Source organism: Sebastes fasciatus, chromosome 22 (assembly GCF_043250625.1).
Source record: "Sebastes fasciatus isolate fSebFas1 chromosome 22, fSebFas1.pri, whole genome shotgun sequence".
Lineage (NCBI taxonomy): Eukaryota > Metazoa > Chordata > Actinopteri > Perciformes > Sebastidae > Sebastes > Sebastes fasciatus.
Genome location: NC_133816.1, coordinates 3328981 through 3348248, shown reverse-complemented (window position 1 = coordinate 3348248; position 19268 = coordinate 3328981). Strand labels below are relative to the sequence as shown.

The window sequence follows — 19268 nt, the reverse complement described above, 5'->3', positions numbered from 1 at the left end:
TCCATCTTTCTTCATCACTTTTTCAATCTGGCTTTTTCATCCATCCTTTGCTCTCCTCCTTCATTATTCAGTTTACGATAAACAGCTAGTAACCACATTTTCAAGGACGACACAATATTGTTTTTCTGTTACGGACCTTGATGTGAAACCTCTTTCCTCCTCCTCCTCCTCCTCCTCTTCTATTTTCCCCCTTTCATCCCATTTTTCTTTTCTATTGCTCTCCTCCTTCCCTCTCTCCTCCTCTCATATTTCCTCTGCTTCTCTCCAGAGATGGGGATGACGTCGGTCCTATTTATATTTAATGTCTTCGGCTTTCACTCTGCTGAGGAGGGCGCTCTGGCTGCACACAACCACAACAGCACGTCTTTAATCCTTCTGCACACTAACGCGCACACGTGCACACAGGCGCGTGCGTACACGCGTAGAAGCACGCACGCACACAGAGTTCATGTGGCAGCAATATAATTAAACACCGTTTATGACTTGTAAATATCAGCGACAGGCAGGTGCACCCATCCCGTCGCCATGGAAACTCCTCACTTCTCACTGACTGTTGGTAATGCAGCATATGTGTGTGTGTGTGTGTGTGTGTGTTTAACTGGGCGAAGAAAAGAGAGGCTGGTTTTGACTGGGAAGAGAGCCGCTGAATAGATATCACACATTTTGTCTTTGTGATTGTGCTTCTGCTCTCAAATTTTACACTTGAAACTTTTGTTCATCTTTTTCAATCTGCTACATCTCAAAATCCTCCGCTACCTTCCGTCTCTCGTCCAGGTAATTCGTGGCATCCCTCTGGGTGTGGGTCAGATCTATGCCTGTGAAACTCTTGGGCCCTCCCTCCTCATCCTGGGTGCTGTTCTGCTCTACTCCCCCCTGCTGGCCGCCCACGCTCTGCTGGGATCAGCAGTTGGAACGTTGGCTGGTGAGTCTCCATCTGTGTGTGTGTGTGTGTGTGTGTGTGTGTGTGTGTGTGTGTGTGTGTGTGTGTGTGTGTGTGTGTGTGTGTGTGTGTCTGTGTGGGAGGAGTGGGACCGGTAAAAGAGTGGGAATATTATATTTCCGTAGGTCATACTGTACTGTACTGACATCATACCGGGGCTGTGTATTGGCAGGAATGTGGTGATACGATACGTATCATGACACAGGGGTTATGATTCAATATATTACGATGGATTCAGCCATCGATGGTAACTTCACCGGTTAGCTAGGTTTGCTAATGCTAACCTCAGGATAAATGAAAGAAAAAAAAGGCAATAATATCTCGCTGGGGAAATTCCTTCACCGTGACATCCCTGAAAGTGTTTCTGTGCCTTTTAATATAGACCGCAGAGATAGGACAGGAAACAAGGGAGAGAGAGAGAGAGATGCAATGTGGCGGTTCATTATCGGTATCCCGACCCCTAAGCCACAGGGGTGCCCCCCATTCTGTCTTTTTAATCTGTCTCTTGTGAATTCCCCAAATTGGAAATCCATCCATTATCTAAAACCACTTACCTTGGGCAGGGTCGCACAGCTGACTTCGGGCTAAAGGCAGGGTGCACCCCTAAACACATATAGACAGACAACCATTCACACAAGTAACCTAACCTGCATGTCTTTGGGCTGTGGAAGAAAAACCAGAGCGCCTGGAGGTAAACCCATGCAGGCACTCCAAACAATATCACAATTTAGATGTGCAATGCTAATTCCACCCTAGCCATTTCTTATAATTAGGGCTGTCAAAGTTAATGCGATAATAACACGTTAACGCAAATTCGTTTTAACGCCACTAATTTCTATACGGGCTCACTTAAAAAAACTTAAAGAATCCATTAGTACCAACCATGTAATACTAGTTGGTCGCAAAGAAGGTTAAATAACGCTCCAAACTTGCGCTAAATTTTGGCGAGGAAAAACTGGCATGGCCATTTTCAAAGGGGTCCATTGACCTCTGACCTCCAGATATGTGAATGGTTCTATGGGTACCCACGAGTCTCCCCTTTACAGACATGCCCACTTTGTGATAATCACATGCAGTTTGGGGCAAGTCATAGTCAAGTCAGCACACTGACACACTGACAGCTGTTGTTGCCATGTTATGATTTGAGCATATGGTTTTTATGCTAAATGCAGTACCTGTGAGGGTTTCAGGACAATATCTGTCATTGTTTTATGTTGTTAATTGATTTCCAATAATAAATATATACATATATTTGCATAAAGCAGCATATTTGCCCACTCCCATGTTGATAAGAGCATTAAATACTTGACAAATCTCCCATTTAAGGTACATTTTGAACAGATAAAGAATGTACGATTAATCACGATTAACTATTGACAATCATGCGATTATTCGCGATTAAATATTGTAATGGATTGACAGCCCCTAGTTCTAATATGTTTTACTAATCGCAATGGGGAACAATAAGCAATAAAACAATAAAGATAATAGCAATAGATTGCAGGCGTTGCCCTCCTGCGTGGCAAATGTTGTATTGCAGTATGTTTTAACAAGGTTAATGTTGGGTAAGGCGGTAAGACAGAATGTCAGCAGCGCATGTAAATATGAAACTGTGAGACAGGCAGCAGCAGCAGCAGTCTGTGGGCAGCTCCAAAAAGACACCGAGCAATTAGCCGAGCACTGATAACCAACTGCATCACTGTGACTCTATCCAGAGAGAGAGAGAATGAGAAATGCAAGGAGTTTAAAAGACTTCAGCCCCCTGCTTCCGTCTGCCGCTAAAAGTACAATACAGCGTCCTAAAATACTTTAGTGTGTGTGTACGTGTGTGTTTGTAGCTATGAGTCACGCTGTAAAAGACAAAGGAGTGGGAGTGAGCTCGTACGTACACACATACTTGCACAAACCCGTGGCCACATGCTAGCAATTGCAGGTACACACACACGCACACACATTGCTGCAATAAAAACAACAGTGTGTCAAGAAAGCGATCAAAGAGATGCGACCGTAATGAGATTGTGTCGGCAACAGAGCTGATCGGAAGCAACAGGAATCTCTGTTCTGATCTCTGTTGCTGCCATTTGTACATTCTCTCTTCCTTCCCTCCCCTTTCATTGTCCAATCATGTTTTTCCATGTTTCCTCCAATGTCATTTGTAGCCTTCATCGATCTTTAAAAAAAGTCAGTCGAGCCCTAGTTTCATTTCTTTAATCTGGACGCTTGTAATTCAGGATCCACCGGAGACTTCTATCTTTAAACTAATCCCAAGGGGGGCATATTACACACATCACATTACGAGTTGTGTCTATCGTCGTCGGCTCATTTTCCATAATCGGTGTAGCGTTATAATCACAGCACAGCGCGAGCCTTCTTTCTCTTTCCTGTGGACTTGAAATTAAGCCATCAGCACATAATAAAATCGGGGTGAATCGGTGTTAATGACTGATTATCTGGCGATAGCTTCCCTACGCTGTGACAAGAGTGTGTGGATGGCTTGCTATGGTGTTCCTCAAGGTCTTGGTGTCTTAAAGGTCCCCCCAAACATTCTAAATGTGTCCCAAATTAATTTCCTGTTGCAGTGTATGTGAATAACATCAGCTGACAGGAAGTAAACATGGACCAAAACTGTTGCCTAGCAACGCAATTCCGTTGCAGTTCCATTGAAATGCGCTAAAATGGAGCGTTTCAGACAGAGGGTGAATACAGGTATATTCAGGCAGACAGTATGAGGAAAATAATGTGTTTTTTGAACATTACAGCATGTAAACATGTGATAGTAGAATAACAAAAAATATATATAATAGTATAAACCCGAAAATTTAGCATGATATGGGACCTTTAATGTGATATTTTGGAGAGATTATTGATAATTTTTTATCAATTCTCCAGTGTTAAAAAATGGTTAAATTTGGCACCAAATCTGTGTAACAAATGGTATCAACCTAAAAATTGCTGAAACAACTTATGAGACATAATAGAGCATAAGGATGACCATCATATACTTCTATCATAATGTTCTACACCCTTATAGACTTTTACAATTCATTTAAAATAATTAATTGGGTGTTTATTTCTGATTTATGACTAGAACAACTTGACACACAGTGCTGAGCAGCATCTCAAATTAATCTTCAGGTTCCCAGCTTTCAGATGATGTACACCACTTCTACAGTATGTGACATCTACTGTTGACCTGCTATCTCCCCCTAAACACCCCCTGTACCCCCAAAAAATGTGGGTCTCAGAGGGTTAAATCTCTTCCTAAAAAAAGAAATTTCATGCTTTTTTTATCCTCTTCTTCTACCTCTGTGTAAACATACTTTAACTATCTTTATTCTTTGTTTTTAATCTCATACTTGTTACCCTTATTAGTGTCACTTTTTTGTTGTTCGGCTCTTTGAAACTTTGTTTGGAAGAATGTGATGAAAAGGTTCGTTATTATCACTTTTGTTGCCGATATCATCATCAGCAGAATCTGGACTTTTGATGTTGTTAGATGCATCTTTATACCATGGAGTTTGGTGATCCGGCTGCCCTGACTAAATGTAAATGCACTCACACACACACATCCAAGCAGGGGAAACAAATGAAGAGACAGCACACAGTGAGAGAGTTAAGAGTGTGAATAACTGCTACAAGGTCAGATTTAAAACCTAATCCTGCTTGACAGAGAACCAGAGGGGGAAAAGGATCAGTGTCAAGAGACAAAGAAGAAAGTGTCAGATGGAGAGGAGAGAAAAGGGATTAAGAGTTGAGAGGGGGGAAGAAAGCAAGGGGACACAAATTGAGTGAAGGAGAAAAAGTAGTGCCAGAGAGAGAAGAGATGTTAATACAAAGAAGAAAAGAGGACACCCTATATGATCAAGAGGTTTGAAAATGTGTAATTGAATAAGCATCGTCACTTCAACACTTGTGACAACAAGTCGTGCCCCTTGGCTCTGCCTTTCTTCTTCTGTCTTACCTCCTCTTCTCCTCTTTCTAATTCTCTCTCCATCTCCTTTGATCCTTTCTTCTTATCAGCTTTAAAAACTCCTCCTTATTATGCTTTTCACGTGCATCATTCTCTCCATTGCTGCTCTGCATCCATTATCCTTCACTGCCTACAAAATGTGGAGTGTAACAATACTCTGGTTTGGTTTCAGGAAGGAGAAGGTGGGAGTGTGAGTGAGTGTGTGATGTCATTACCGCCACCATTGTCACTGATAATTAACTGCTCGCTAAACTGTGCCAAACAGCAGTTATCTATCATAACTAGAAGGGTACTCGGGGAGCGCAAACCTGTGCCAAGGCCAAATGCCCTATCTGGCAATGTTAACAAGAGTGGAAAATAATTTGTGTATCCACCCAGTGATTCGGGCCAGTAGTTTTTTTCCGTAATCCTGCTGACAAACAAACAAACAAACCAAATCAAAATCATGATCTCGTTGGCGTAGGTATCAAGGCACGGCAGGCCTGTCAAACTCTGGATTTTTCCACATGCAAAATGGTATGCAGGGGGGGCGCTAGTAAGAGCTATACTCGGTTATCACCTTTCCAAAACCAAAAACACAAGCAATAGTGTAAGGCATGGATTACACGGGTTATCCTCTCAAATGTAAGCTGCAAACCTTACCATGCCCAGCTAAGTACCTACAATAGTAACTTTCCGGAACCCAATCGTCACCGTGTTCATTGTGCCACACCCTACCCCTCCAAAAAATTTCATTCAAATCTGTCGCGGACTTTTGGAGTGATCCTGCTAACGGACAAACAAACCAATGCCGGTGAAAACATAACTTCCTTCCCAGGCCTTCCGACTTGGCGGAGGTAATCATTTCGTTTTACTTTTGTACGGCACTTTGTAGGCGTCCGGTAGTCGCTTTCAGTCCAAATGGCGGAGACGTAGCTCTGCTGCTGGGCGCTGACGTTGCAATGGAACATCGACTTTCACTTCTTAGCAATATACGTTCTTTGTTAAACATTAACCACCAAATATCAGCATGTTGCCATTGTCATTGCGAGCATGTAAGCATGCTAATATTAGCTTTTAGCTAAAAGCACTACTGTGCCTTTGTTTTACTGATGAGAGGAAAAAGCAAGAGCCTGTTATCTCTGCCTAATTGTATTTATTTGGTCTCATTTATTAAGTATTTAACATGTATATGTTTTCAGTAACACCTGCATAAAACCAAGTTGTAATTTATCGAAAGTATATCTCTTCAAAATGGATGGTTTACCTATTCAAGATAATATGAGGTGATGCGGAAACGGCAGTTAAAATAATCGGGAACGTCTTCTCACGATTTATAGATATATAAATATATAGTGTAGGCCTATTGTGAATTGGGTCACGATGGTTTGTTGTTTTTAAAAAATGGGTTAAAATAATAATACTGTAATGTAATACTAGGGCTAACTACTGTAGCTCTACACTATAATACACAAACAAGGCTGTGTCTTTATTTCCATGTCTTCTAACTTTGTTTCAGGCATTTGTTTTATTTTTTATTTTATACTTTATTTTTTCCCTTTTTTCGAGGTTGTTTTCATATATGTATAATTTACAGTTCGTAATTACAATAGTTTATAAACCAATTTTTAAGTAGTTGAGCTTAGAGACAAACACAATAAGTACACTAGGGAAAACAACTTCAGCATTCAAAATTGAAATAAAATTAAGAAAAGAAAAACAAGTAATAATAATAATAATAATAAAAAGAAAAAATAGAATATAACAAAAAAGAAAAACATACAAAGAAAAGAAAGTAATAATAAAAAAATTAAATAAACAAATAAGTTAATAGAAAAAAAGTTATTTTAAAACTAATTATGTGCCGTGCGACAGCAGAAAGCTTGAAAAGGGGGGCCAGGCCTCATCGAACGGTCAGTTATCACCATGGTCTGAAATTAGCACCTGTCACTCGTCAGATGTAGGTAAATTGTCGGCAGGCAGGGAAAATGCTAGAAATGGGAATAGAGAACCGTAGTTGTCCGCTTTCTTGGCATCTCATGCCTCCGTGACTATCGATTTCTCTTATCGATGCTTTCCGACAGTTCCGCATGCACAATGACACGTACGCACGCCGTATGTGTTTCAGTTTGTTTGACCGGAGACTAGGCGGAGAGAAAAAAAAGCGCTTAGAAGGGGCGCACCCTATTTTTCCCTGATAATGCGACACTGTGAACAACAATTCTGTGTTGAAATCAACAAAAGGAGAGTTGGTAATGTTAGCCGTTAGCAGCAGGTGGGCAGCATAGTCCTGCTTGGATAAACAGCAGAGCTACTAAGGTCAACAGAGGTGCCATTCAGTTATTATTATGAGACGTTCAAAGTCTGCTCAGGAAAAAGGACTGTTGGGCGAAGGTAAATGTTCAAATGTAATCTCATAAAATTAAGTTTTCGGCGAGAAACTTGAATAAATCCAGTTGTTTGAAGGAGATGTTTTTACATCAATATAAAATATAAATTAGAGAGGGAATTATGACCTGTTTAACTTCATAACATCTTTCCAAGATTTGTTTTAATCGAAGCAAATATTTAAATAATCATAATCATTTGAATTGTGTGTTTTTATGCAAATAACCACTTTAGATGACAATAACAAAGTACAGTACAGTACTGTGTACACTACCCTACCTCCACGTAATTCAAACACTGTAATCTAACATGTATATAATGTATTTTTATGTTAAATATATCGAACATTGAATGACATCAGATCTAAAGTTTTATTCCTTCGTATGGCAGATAACATTTCTGAGTGGCAGACAAAAAAAAACACTTCTCTGCCACAGTGGCAGGTAGTGAAAAAAGTTAATTTCAGACCCTGGTTATCACCATAATAATCTTTGTTACCACAGTCATCATCATCATTATTATCCTAATAGCTTTAATTTGCATTTTCATCACATTATCAGCAGATTTACTGTCGTCATTATCGTGTCCTCTTCATCTTTAGCTCTATCTTCTCTATCCTTTACTATCATCATCTTCATTATTTATACTATTATTAACCTCTTTATTAGAATCATTATTTCTGTCATTTTCATTGGCATCACCATTATGTTCATCATCATGATCATTGTTTCCATTCACCAGCATCAGAATAGCTTTCATTGCATTCATCACCGTCTCATTCATCTCCACCTTTGGTGCTGTTTTCCTCAGTGTAATAGATTTATTTCAAGGATAAAGATGAGGTGAGAGACTAAAGGCAGGCAGATGTTTAGAGATTTGTGGCTCTCTATGAGTAATCAGCCTCATCACCTCTTAATGCTGCCTACTTTATCTGTGAGAAGGAGTGAGATACAGTAGTACGGGTCATACTGAGAGAGGGGAAGAGACACTAGGTTGACCTGGGACAGGCAGAGTGTGAGGCCATATTTAGAGCCGTCACTCAAAGCATTGTGGCGTAAACTGTTCCCATGAGGGGTTTCCGGAGGAGAAGATCAGGGGCTGTATGTAGGCCAGAGCCTCCAACTCCGGCTGCATTTAAGTTATTGGAGAATAATTGTAGAAAAGCTTTAAAGTGGGATCAAATACAGGAGGGGGAAGAGAAAGTGTGGCTGTTGGAGAAGTCAGCTACAGTTCACTGTTTTTTAAGTAGCTTTGTATTTATGATCTGACAAAACATAAAAGGATTTTTTCAAGTAAGAATCTCACATCTTCTTCTGTGGTTTGCCATACTGTAGAGAGAGCAGGAGGAAGGAGCAGAGGGATCTCAGTCTGCCCCCGCGTTCAGGAAGAAATCTTTTTTTTGGGAGGAGGATGTGTATCTATGACCTGTACTACAAAGCAATGTCATAATACAGCATAACACCATAAGACTTATAGCCTCGAGCCAAACCTCTGGATGTTACATAACAGGCCTTAAAGGGGACTTATCCCCCCTCCGCTCTCTCTCTGTCTCTCTGTCTCTGCAGACGGAAAGAGGCTGGGTGACGCGTCATCAGTTACATTGTGCGTGTGTTCTACCCTGTGGTCTTAATGCTCAGGCTGATCGGAATACTTAAAAAAAAATCCTGAATCATGAGCCGCGGATCGCCACCAAAATCTAATGGATTGTTCATTGTGCCACACCCCACCCCTCCAAAAAATTTCATTCAAATTTGTCGCAGACTTTTGGAGTAATCCTGCTAACGGACAAACAAACAAACCAACGCCGGTGAAAACATAACCTCCTTCCTAGGCCTTCGGCCTTGGCGGAGGTAATACTTTTGTTTTACTTTTGTACAGCCCTTTGTAGGCGGACGTTTTACTGGCGTCCGGTAGTCGCTTTCAATCCCAAAAAAATGGCGGAGGCGTAGCTCTGCTGCTGGGCGCCGACGTTCCAATGGAACAATCGACTTTCACTTCTTAGCCATATGCGTTCTTTGTGGTGACCATGTTAAACATTACCCACCAAATATCAGCATGTTGCCGTTGTCATTGCGACCATGTTAGCGTGCTAATATTAGCTTTTAGCTAAAAGCACTACTGTGCCTTAATGTAGCCCTATAGAGCCGCTAGCTGGCTGTAGATTGTTAGTCATCTTAACATAGCCTACTCCAATTTCTGCACAGTCGGCTAGTTTTATACAGCAATGATTTAACTTCTAAAAAGAGAAAAGAAGGAGAAGAAGGATCTGATACCTGGACAGTGTTAACAAATGAGCCCACATACAGAGCAATCCATTCAGCTGCTTCCACAAACAGCTTTCCCCCCTCGAAGGTATCAGAGGACAGAATGATGGATTCACCAGCTGAAGGAAGAGCAAAGCCCCCAAATGCAAAGTTAGCCATTACACACCAACACTGGAAAAAAACAATGCATTACGTGCAGCTCATTTCAGTTGTTCATTCCAACCTATTGCACTGTCGTCCGTTTAGTCTGCAAGCTAGTCACTGTGGTTTGATGCAGGCAGCAACTGGAAGAGAGGAGAGGAGGTATTGGGTTTGATATGGTAAGAGGTCTCTGACTCATTCTATTAACATAGACAATATCACACTGGGAGTGACTCACACACACATACTCAAATATTAGAAAAACAGTAAAAATTTGAGTATCCTCTGAGGGCCTCCCTCCAACATCGCCATTAGTCTTTAATGACACCCCTGTGTGAGGAGGGAACGAGGGGAGCAGAGAGAGAGAGAGAGGGTGTGATGAAGGAAGCAAGGAAAGGAATGAGGGAAGCACTGGGAATGGGAAACAAAGGGGGGACAATGAACAGGAAGATGGAGAGGGAGATAATGAAGTGCGGAATGAGCAAGATGAGTGCGGAGGGGTTGCTGTGAAAGAGGCAAAACAGACAGAGTGGAAAGAGGGAGTGGACGGAGCACACACAGAGCAGGCAGTACCGGGGTGTGGTCAGTCTGCTTCTGGACCAGACTGCTAAACTGCATCCCACAATGACTGGTAATAAAGGGCATCAATCACGTCACAGCCTGAGGGTCATTCATCTGCAGAAGAGCATCCAAAAATGTACTGTCGCTGCAGATGGATTCTTTGGAGAATCCTGCAGTATTGTGTCAGGGAGCTGCAGCAACAGCTAACTCTGTGTATGATAACTTACATTTGGTCATGCATTTTTAGTTCGGCTGCTACGCATTTATGGGTTTTAATGGGCTTCTTCTAACCAAACTGTGACAATGTCAGAGTCATCCAGGAGCACATCCAGCTTAGTCCACGTGCATGTAAATAATACATAGCTGCTATACAGCAAATTGTGGGTCCCTCTTCTGCAGAGTCAGACGGCCGTTCAGTAATTTTTTATGATATTGCTCTTACCGAGGAAAGTAAAAATATTCTGCTGCAGGGGGTCATGTTCCAACAAACATAAGTAGTGTATATATATCAATGAAACCGTCAGTAAGCAGTTTTAAAGCTCAGCTGAGCAGTGGCAGCTGCTCTGGGTGGGGCTACAGGACTGATGGCCTCTGCTTACACACACACACACACACACACACACACACACAGGCAGTGTTATCACTTCTGGCTTGGCGTGCAGCAACAAGCAGATATGCCCAAAAGTGCAATGTTTTTGTAATGCGCAAATTGTGCATTCAAACAGGTGGATGGAAACCCACATATTGAAGAGCAATTTAACAGCTCCTGAAAATCGTATTTTTGCTGACCTCCAGTTGTTTAAATTTTTTAACGTGCTGCAGTGACGTAGAAGCAAACTCCAGAAAGTGTCAGTACATCACTGTTGGGTGTCGTTATAACTGTGACAGGGCACGCTTCTGATCTCGCCCATCCAACCCGATTTCACTCCCAACTCGTCAAGTACTGCCGCTTGGTCAGTGCCCCTCGTCATCTGATACCAGACGGCTGATACCTGCGGGTCTGAAAAGTGAAGCAAATGCTGAAGTGCCTTAAACCTGCATTCTCTTTAACAGCCAGCAGGGGGCGACTACTCTGGTTGCAAAAAGAAGTGTGATTGTATAGAAGTCTATGAGAAAATGAGCCTACTTCTCACTTGATGTATTACCTCAGTAAACATTGTAAACATGAGTTTATGGTCTCAATCGCTAGTTTCAAGTCTTCTTCAATACAGCATGATGTTCATTTAGTAAATTGTGGTCCCATTTAGAATCAAATAGACCATAAAGCAGGGGATGCTTTAGGGCTTGGCTACCTTGTGGTTGACAGGTCGCTACCACGGCGTTGTCCGGTCTAGGAGTTGTCCGTGTTTTCGTCTTACAACTTTAACTTTTTCACAGTGTGTTTTCAGTTCATGAAAGTTAATTGTAACATTTTGTCCCCTAAAAATGTCTTATTCAGTGTTCAGTTGTACTTAGCTCCACCCTCTCGTGTCACTTCTGGTTCCAAAAAAACAAGATGGCGTCGGACAAAATGACGAACTTGAGGCTTCAGAACTGTAGTCCACAAACCAATGGGTGACGTCACGGTGACTACGTCCACTTTTCATATACAGTCTATGATACTGATGCACAGAGGGACCCCTTCAGCGTCTTTATTAGATGCACCAGGCTTTCAACTAACTCCAATTTAAACCCATCCGTGTCATTATTAGACCGGCAGGGCAACTGACTTAGGGGAAGTTGGATGGGTCAAACAAACACAGGACTTTTACCCAGGAGACCACTGTTAGTGTCCCATGTGAAACCAAGTCAAGGCTGAGGTTTTACCATTGTTTAGTTACGTAACTTACTACTTTACTAACGCCAGCTATGTAACAAGCATAGTTATTTTGCATAACAAACATACTTATTTGAACCAAAACCACAATGTTTTCCTAAGCCTAACCAAGTACGTTTGTTGCCTAAACCTATGCAAGTACTTTTGTTGTGCAAATAAACCTAGAAACTAAGTAATCCTACATTGGAAGTTTATTTTGAAAAGACACTATGCATGTAACGAACAGAAAGTGACACGCCGTCCCTGACGCGTCCAAAACTGACGCTACAGAGATACGTAGAGTGTCATAGTTTGAGGTGTACGGCCACTGATCAAGCTGCGGTATTTTTACGAGTTTTGACAAGCTTGAAACCTTCAACCAGAGAGGGCAAAACTATCTACTTTTGCAAAGCACTATGCTGCTTGCCGACTCTGAATAAAGCTCGCTGGCCTTTGCAGCCGATCTCAGCGGCCTTACTCTTTCTGATGACATTGTTATTCTCCCCAGGTGTGCGTTGAAAGACGCGGTGCAGAGACTGCTCGAGGCCAGCAGAGAGAAAAGGCTAATGCCTCTGGCCTCACTGAGATTCATTTGGGCCATCGTGCCCCCCTGTTCCGTCTGCATATAGCTTCATCTTCACAGTGTAGTGTTTGTTTAATACGGACGTGAGACATTGACCTGCTGTTCAGCCGCCCACCAACCACATTAATACTGCAGCAGTACCAGGGATGATGGAATCAGGACTGAAAAACACCAAAACAACATGATACCGAAGTTGTTATTGTAAGGACTTGTTAAAATGTTGTTTACTAACATCTAGGAAATGATCTCTTTTTCTCATTACTCGTACAGTCTCATTACAGTAAAAGACTTAGAAAACCATTTATTCTAGTGTAACTAAGGCTCACTAGAGAGGAGACAGGCAGAGCCTTTGTCAGCACTTCCCACCACCCAGCTCTACTCACCACCACCACCACCACCACCACATGACCACTGGCTTTTTCCAAAGTGGAAAAAATACTGAGACAAAGCAGACAAATTATGTCACAGCTCCTCCTCAGTGGCGCATCATATCCTGTAAACACTGTTACACAAGCTCTATGTAGATACGGGGGGGAATAGAGAGGGAAAATCAACATTTCCTTATTAGGTTACACGCAAATTAACATGAATCAATTGAGCTGAAGGCAACCGTACGACAGTGTGTGTGTGTCTAGCGCCACCACATGGATAATTCTAGTACAGCAGATTCAACAGTGTGTGTGTGTGTGTGTGTGTGTGTGTATTTCTGTCTATGTGATTCCCAGATCTGTCAACAGCAGTGACTCATTGTTACTCTCACTGTGTCTGTGAATGTGTGTGTGTGTGTGTGTGTGTGACAGGTTTATCCATAGCGGTGCGTCATGACTCTCTGTACTCTGGTCTGTTGGGGTTTAATGGAGCTCTGGGCTGCATGTCTGTCGGAGGACTCTTCTTCACCCTCAGCTGGAGGACCCACCTCTTTGCCATCGCTACCGGTGACACACAAGCACACACACACACACACACACACACACACACACACACACACACACACACACACACACACACACACACACACACACACACGCACAGTTCCTATCTATTGTGCATAATGACAATGTTAGCAATCTCACATATGACGATGATGAATTCAAGTACAAAAGGTGTAAAACACAGCGTTTATATTAAAAATAATATATTATTTGCTAGCAAAAAACAACATTGGCCATTCTCACATTATTTGGATGAACAACGCATTACAGTTACGCTACATACTTTATTGTTATCATATATATGATATTGTGCACCCCTCTTTGTTATTCCTATGTTTAATTTTTGTCCCACAACTTTTGCACTCCACCGATCCTGTATCAAAACCTGTGTTTCACTCAGGATTTATATTGTATTACTTTTGGTAACGACATGTTGTACAAAGTACAAAGAACTTTACTGCTCTAACTTAACCTGCGGTATTTTTTTAATACTGTGTAGTATACTTAATAGCTTTTTTAAAAACTGTTTTTGGCAGATATAACAAGAACCACATTTTCAGATTTTGTAATAATATCTGCTATAACCTGTTAACCTGATTTGCAGGAATATTAAAACAGTCGTTATTCCTGTCGTTATGGTACTCCACCACTGGAGGGAGACAGAAATCTACAAGCTGCTTCAATAGACCCTGTCCATGGTGCAGAAAAACATGCAGTCTTTCTCATTGTCTCTGTCCATGGTGCTGAAACACATGAAGTCTTGCTCATTGTCTCTGTCCATGGTGCTGAAACACATGAAGTCTTTCTCATTGTCTCTGTCCATGGTGCTGAAACACATGAAGTCTTTCTCATTGTCTCTGTCCATGGTGCTGAAACACATGCAGTCTCTCTGTCTCTGTCCATGGTGCTGAAACAACTACAGTCTCGCTGTCTCTGTCCATGGTGCTGAAACTAATGCAATCTTTCTCATTGTCTCTGTCCATGGCGCTGAAACACATGCAGTCTCATTGTCTCTGTCCATGGTGCTGAAACAAGTGCATGGTGTGTTCTTTTACTTCTTACTTTTAGTAAGCACTGCAGCTGCCCTGACAAAGTACGTATTGTTGTATGAAGTATATCTACAATTGGACCTTGGCCTTCACCCTTTTGCTCATATAGACACCGTGCAGAGGATTGTGTGTCAGAAAATGTGAAAAATCACATCACATAGACAATAATAGGATAGGTTTTTCACATTTTTCAGACTTCATAATGGGACTTAATGCAGCCCCATTGCTATGGCTGAACAAAAACATTCACTTTGTTTCCTTATATATTTCCCCTTCTTTGTTATGCATTTCCTTCATGGCAATTTCTTTGCGTTTCTCTGCCCCGAATGGTTGTAATTGGTTAATAACTCCTGTCATTTTGTCACCATAAAGCTTGACTTCATTTATCTATTTAGACTGGGCTTTCCTGTCTCCCTCTGCTCTCATTCATGAACAAACATTCGCAACACATCTGTAATTGAAGCAGGAGCACCATGGACATTAGCGCTGAGCAGTTTGGCAGGGAGCTCATCTACTCCCATTAGGTAAATTAGTCTTAATTGGAGCTTCCAGTTTGTCTCCTATCAGGACAAACTGCAGCCACACCTTTGTACCGGCTACTGTACATACAGTACGTCAGCAAACCTGGAGAAAGATGCAGAGTGAGTGTGTTGAGGATATATTTAGCCTAATGTCTTCTCCTCTGCATGCAGCCTTCCTCTCTTCGTATGCTGACATCGCTCTGAACAATCTGCTGGGAACTGTAAGTACACACACCTCCAGCCATGTGGGTATGAAGCAGAAACACTAAGAAGCCTTCATTCACACAGATGTAGCAATAGCTATAGCATGGTTGCAGAAATATATCAAGCTCCCAATTGGTGGGAAGTAGACATACTAAAGGATGATGAAAATGGGCAGAAAAGCATCAAGTCTGCTGCACTTGTCACCACACTCAAAAGGGCTGTCCGGTTAAAATAAATATAGTGTAATGCTACATTACATCAGGGTGCTGAAAAAAAGGCTAAAAAGCATGATTTTCCAACCAGTGTTTCAACACTCTGGTGTTGAATGTTTAAATCAAACAGCAGTTTTCTGTTGCATCACAGACGTGTCACTCCACTGTAAAGAGGACTGGCCCATTTTATTTGGTTAATTCTTGCGGAGACAGTTGTCCAAAAAAGAAAAATACTGCAAATAAACAGAAGTTACTTTACAGTGGATTTATTTCCCAATATTTGCATTCACTTGTCTGTTAGATAGTTAACACACTTCTTATCCTTTATACCTTCTTCAACACAACAGGAAGTAGGCTAATGCTAAAAGTCTTTGACTCTTTTTACATGTATAGAGCTCTTCTGACTCACTTGTCACACCTCCCTCTCTTTACCTAGGTTGGTCTCCCAGCATGCAGTTGGGCATCTACTCTCGTAGTCACACTGATGTTGCTGCTGACCGGCAGTCTAGCATCGTACCGCATCCCTATGGGCCAAGTCATGGCCCCCGAACACAACCTGCGCTCCCACAGCAAATGGAAAGCTGGGAACACCGCAGACAGGGAGAGCACTGATGTGTAACGTATCGTACCGTACTGTATCAGTACTTTGAACTTCTAGGTTGGATTTTTATTATAAACATTTTATAAATATATTCTTTATAAATAAAAGTGAATGTAAAAAAAAAAAAGGAAGCCGTCACTCCACATTTCGTCCACAAGGTGGCACTGTATGTTCAGCAAATGCTGAAAATGTTTGAGGTCTCACAGTTCTTATGTAAGCCTCTGTATTCAAGCCCATTTATATTAAATGTGGAAAATTTCCAACAAAGTTTGTGTTATTCAACTAAGTCAGTTCTAACTCATCAAAAAAAGCCAAAGAAACGGACAGTTTAAAGGGAAAGAAAACGTCTTTTATTAGGCATGAAATCAACAAGTCGGTTCAATAAAATCATTCGTTGTTCAAATGACGGTTTAACTGTTATTGTCAATTAAAAACACAGACTGAATTCAACAGTTATTATTATTTTTTTAACCCCTTCATTACCCTGCATAGACATACTACAACAAAGCACTCCACTGGGACTCATTGTAAACAGACATGAATCTGAATGCAGGCAGACGGTGAGACAGTGAGACACACACAGATGACATGTGATGTGTTTCTGAAATGGACGGAGTGGTCAGCTGCTTTGGCCAGGAAGTTAAAGGCAACTGTTCGAATATGATTATTATTATTATTATTATTTTTATTTTTATTATTATTGAATTCTCTTAAATGTAAAAGTGAAGGTGTTCTGTGGTTCATTATTAGTCTTTTTTCACAGTGCTTCATGTTTTGCCTGTGTAGATTATTTTTACATATATTTCCCATCAACATTTACATTCCCAAACACACACATGTCCACATTCCCACACAAACCATACACCCCATTTAATGTAAAAAAAACCGAAAAAAATATTAAAACGATTTTTTTCATACAGGTAAAACAATAACATCTTCTAATTTTTTTTTCTTCACATCATGCATTTCTATCTCAGTGCTTTCAGGATTTTTTTTTGTCTACATACAGTAATATTTTACTTGTGGGACTTAATCCTTTTATCATGAACTACCTCACAGATGATGGTGATGAGGAATGGTAACAAGACGAAACATACAAAAGTGACTCTCAGTCCGTGATTGATCGAGCATAATAATAACAATAATTAAAAAAAAGTAGAAATATAAATAGTTGCACAAACAGTACTTGTGTCTTTTAAGCTGCATTACAAAAACATGAACATTCGTAGTTACTTTCAGTTGAAGGTTTGATTGAGAGTGCTGTTGTGCTTCTTTTAGCATGACTGTGTGTGTGTGTGTGTGTGTGTGTGTGTGTGTGTGTGTGTGTGTGTGTGTGTGTGTGACCGCTTGCATGCTTGTGTTCATTATGGTTCAGAATAAAGGCAGAATGACACAGCTGTATTAGTTGGGATGTTTGCACACGCTCACACACACATACATACAAGTACCCACACATACACCGGACATACTCACTGGTGGTGTTTACAGTATCTGACGATGAAATGAGGGAGAGGTATCAATTATATCCAATTAAACCCAGTGTAAACTTCAGATAAGTGTGTGTGTGTGTGTGTGTGTGTGTGTGTGTGTGTGTGTGTTAAATGTACCTTATGTGTCCGCATGATGGTTTTCATGCACAATCTGAAAAACTTGATTTTTTTTTTTTTTTTTTTAATGAATTTTAGCGTGCATGCACTAGCATTTTGTTGCTGTTTTCTTTATAGCTGAGAAAAGTCCAATAAAAAGTCTTCATTGATGTCGCCATGTTAGAACATTCCATTGAAATAATAAATGTCTGTTTGTTGTCTACATGTAATCCTACTTTGTGAATGTTTAGTTTTTCCACAACGTTTTGTTCTTCATGCATGTAAACATTCATCTAAACTAATGGAGTGTAAACGGTGACGCTGTGCCCAGTCGGTCCAGTCTGCTGTCGGCGGACTCTCGTTTAACCAGCAGGACGGGAGCTAGAAAACAACATCCCTAACTTTTAAAAAATATCGTATCGTTTATGAGTGAAGCGGAGGGAGCAGAGCACAAGATCGACTGTGGCGGCTTAACTGTGTGCAGGAGGGGATTATTCTGTGTCATCTTAAAGGAATAGGTCAATGTTTTGGGAAATAACATTATTAACTTTCTTGCCGAGAGTTGGAATACCAAAACAATGAGCTGAAAGATGGTAAAATGCAGCTGAGAGGAATATAAAATGATAATGTTAATATAAAATGATTGATTAAAACCGCTTTAGCAAAAACATACATGTGTGTAAATGCAACACGTTCTCACCCCAAATCGTCACGTACTGACACTCTGTCAGACCCCTCGGCGTCACTTTTCGGTCGCAGTAATCACATCCTTAATGTTGTGAATTAAACAAAAACATTAGCTTAGGTTCAAGCAACAAAACCAGAGGCCTGTACTACCAAGCAAAGTTCAACATCCCCAGGGTATCTTCTCGTTATCTGGCTTAACCAACCTTAGCAAACAAGATCCCTCTAAGCGGTCCTACAAAGGTGGTTATCAACTCGATAAATCAACCCAGGGTTTCTCAACCCTGATGTCCCTGATGTCTGTGATTGACCAATCACAGACATGGACAAGTCCACAGACTTGCAGACAGACAGGCAGAGCGGCACATTTTGCAGAGGAAGAGCAAACTATATTAGAGAAATACAAAGAAGTTAAACACTTAATCGAGGCTAAAATCAACACATGTTGAAGGACAGGTGGCAAAAGAAAAAACTCCCGATGTGTGAATGCGTAAATTAACAGACTTATTAATTTAACGGAACACTCAAAAGTCAGATATAGTTGTCTATATATAAATAGCTTCTAGGAGTGTAATGGATGGATGGGTTACACTACTTTATACCCTGTGGCTAAGATGTGGCTTGTGTGACTATTTCAACCTTCTTTCAGCTGCGTCCTCGTCTCCGATGGTGTCAAGCGGACTCAAGAGCAAGTAAAAAAATAAATATAAAAATATAATTCAAAGCAGTAAACACCCACAGCATAAATCCAGGTGTCCTTCCTGCATTTGTCAGTTTAAACTGTTGCTTTTAGCCTGGATTATGACTTAAACTTTTTTATTTGCGTAATATTACCATACGATCCCCGCACAGAGCTCT

The 19268-nt window shown here is 41.0% G+C and overlaps 1 protein-coding gene across 4 annotated transcripts in view; it reads left to right on the top strand.

Annotated features, from left to right (window-relative positions):
- The window catches only part of LOC141761369 (urea transporter 2), a 34668-nt gene extending 16868 nt beyond the window's left edge, over window positions 1–17800 (top strand). For 3 of the 4 annotated variants that reach the window (XM_074624723.1, XM_074624724.1, XM_074624722.1), the window contains 4 exons: window positions 775–922; window positions 13422–13556; window positions 15295–15344; window positions 15976–17800. In XM_074624723.1, the coding sequence (XP_074480824.1) occupies window positions 775–922; window positions 13422–13556; window positions 15295–15344; window positions 15976–16158 (516 nt within the window). In that variant the 3' untranslated portion in view covers window positions 16159–17800. The remainder of the gene's footprint in view (window positions 1–774; window positions 923–13421; window positions 13557–15294; window positions 15345–15975) is intronic. The other variant, XM_074624725.1, reaches the window with a different exon arrangement.
- Window positions 17801–19268: the final 1468 nt, after the last annotated feature.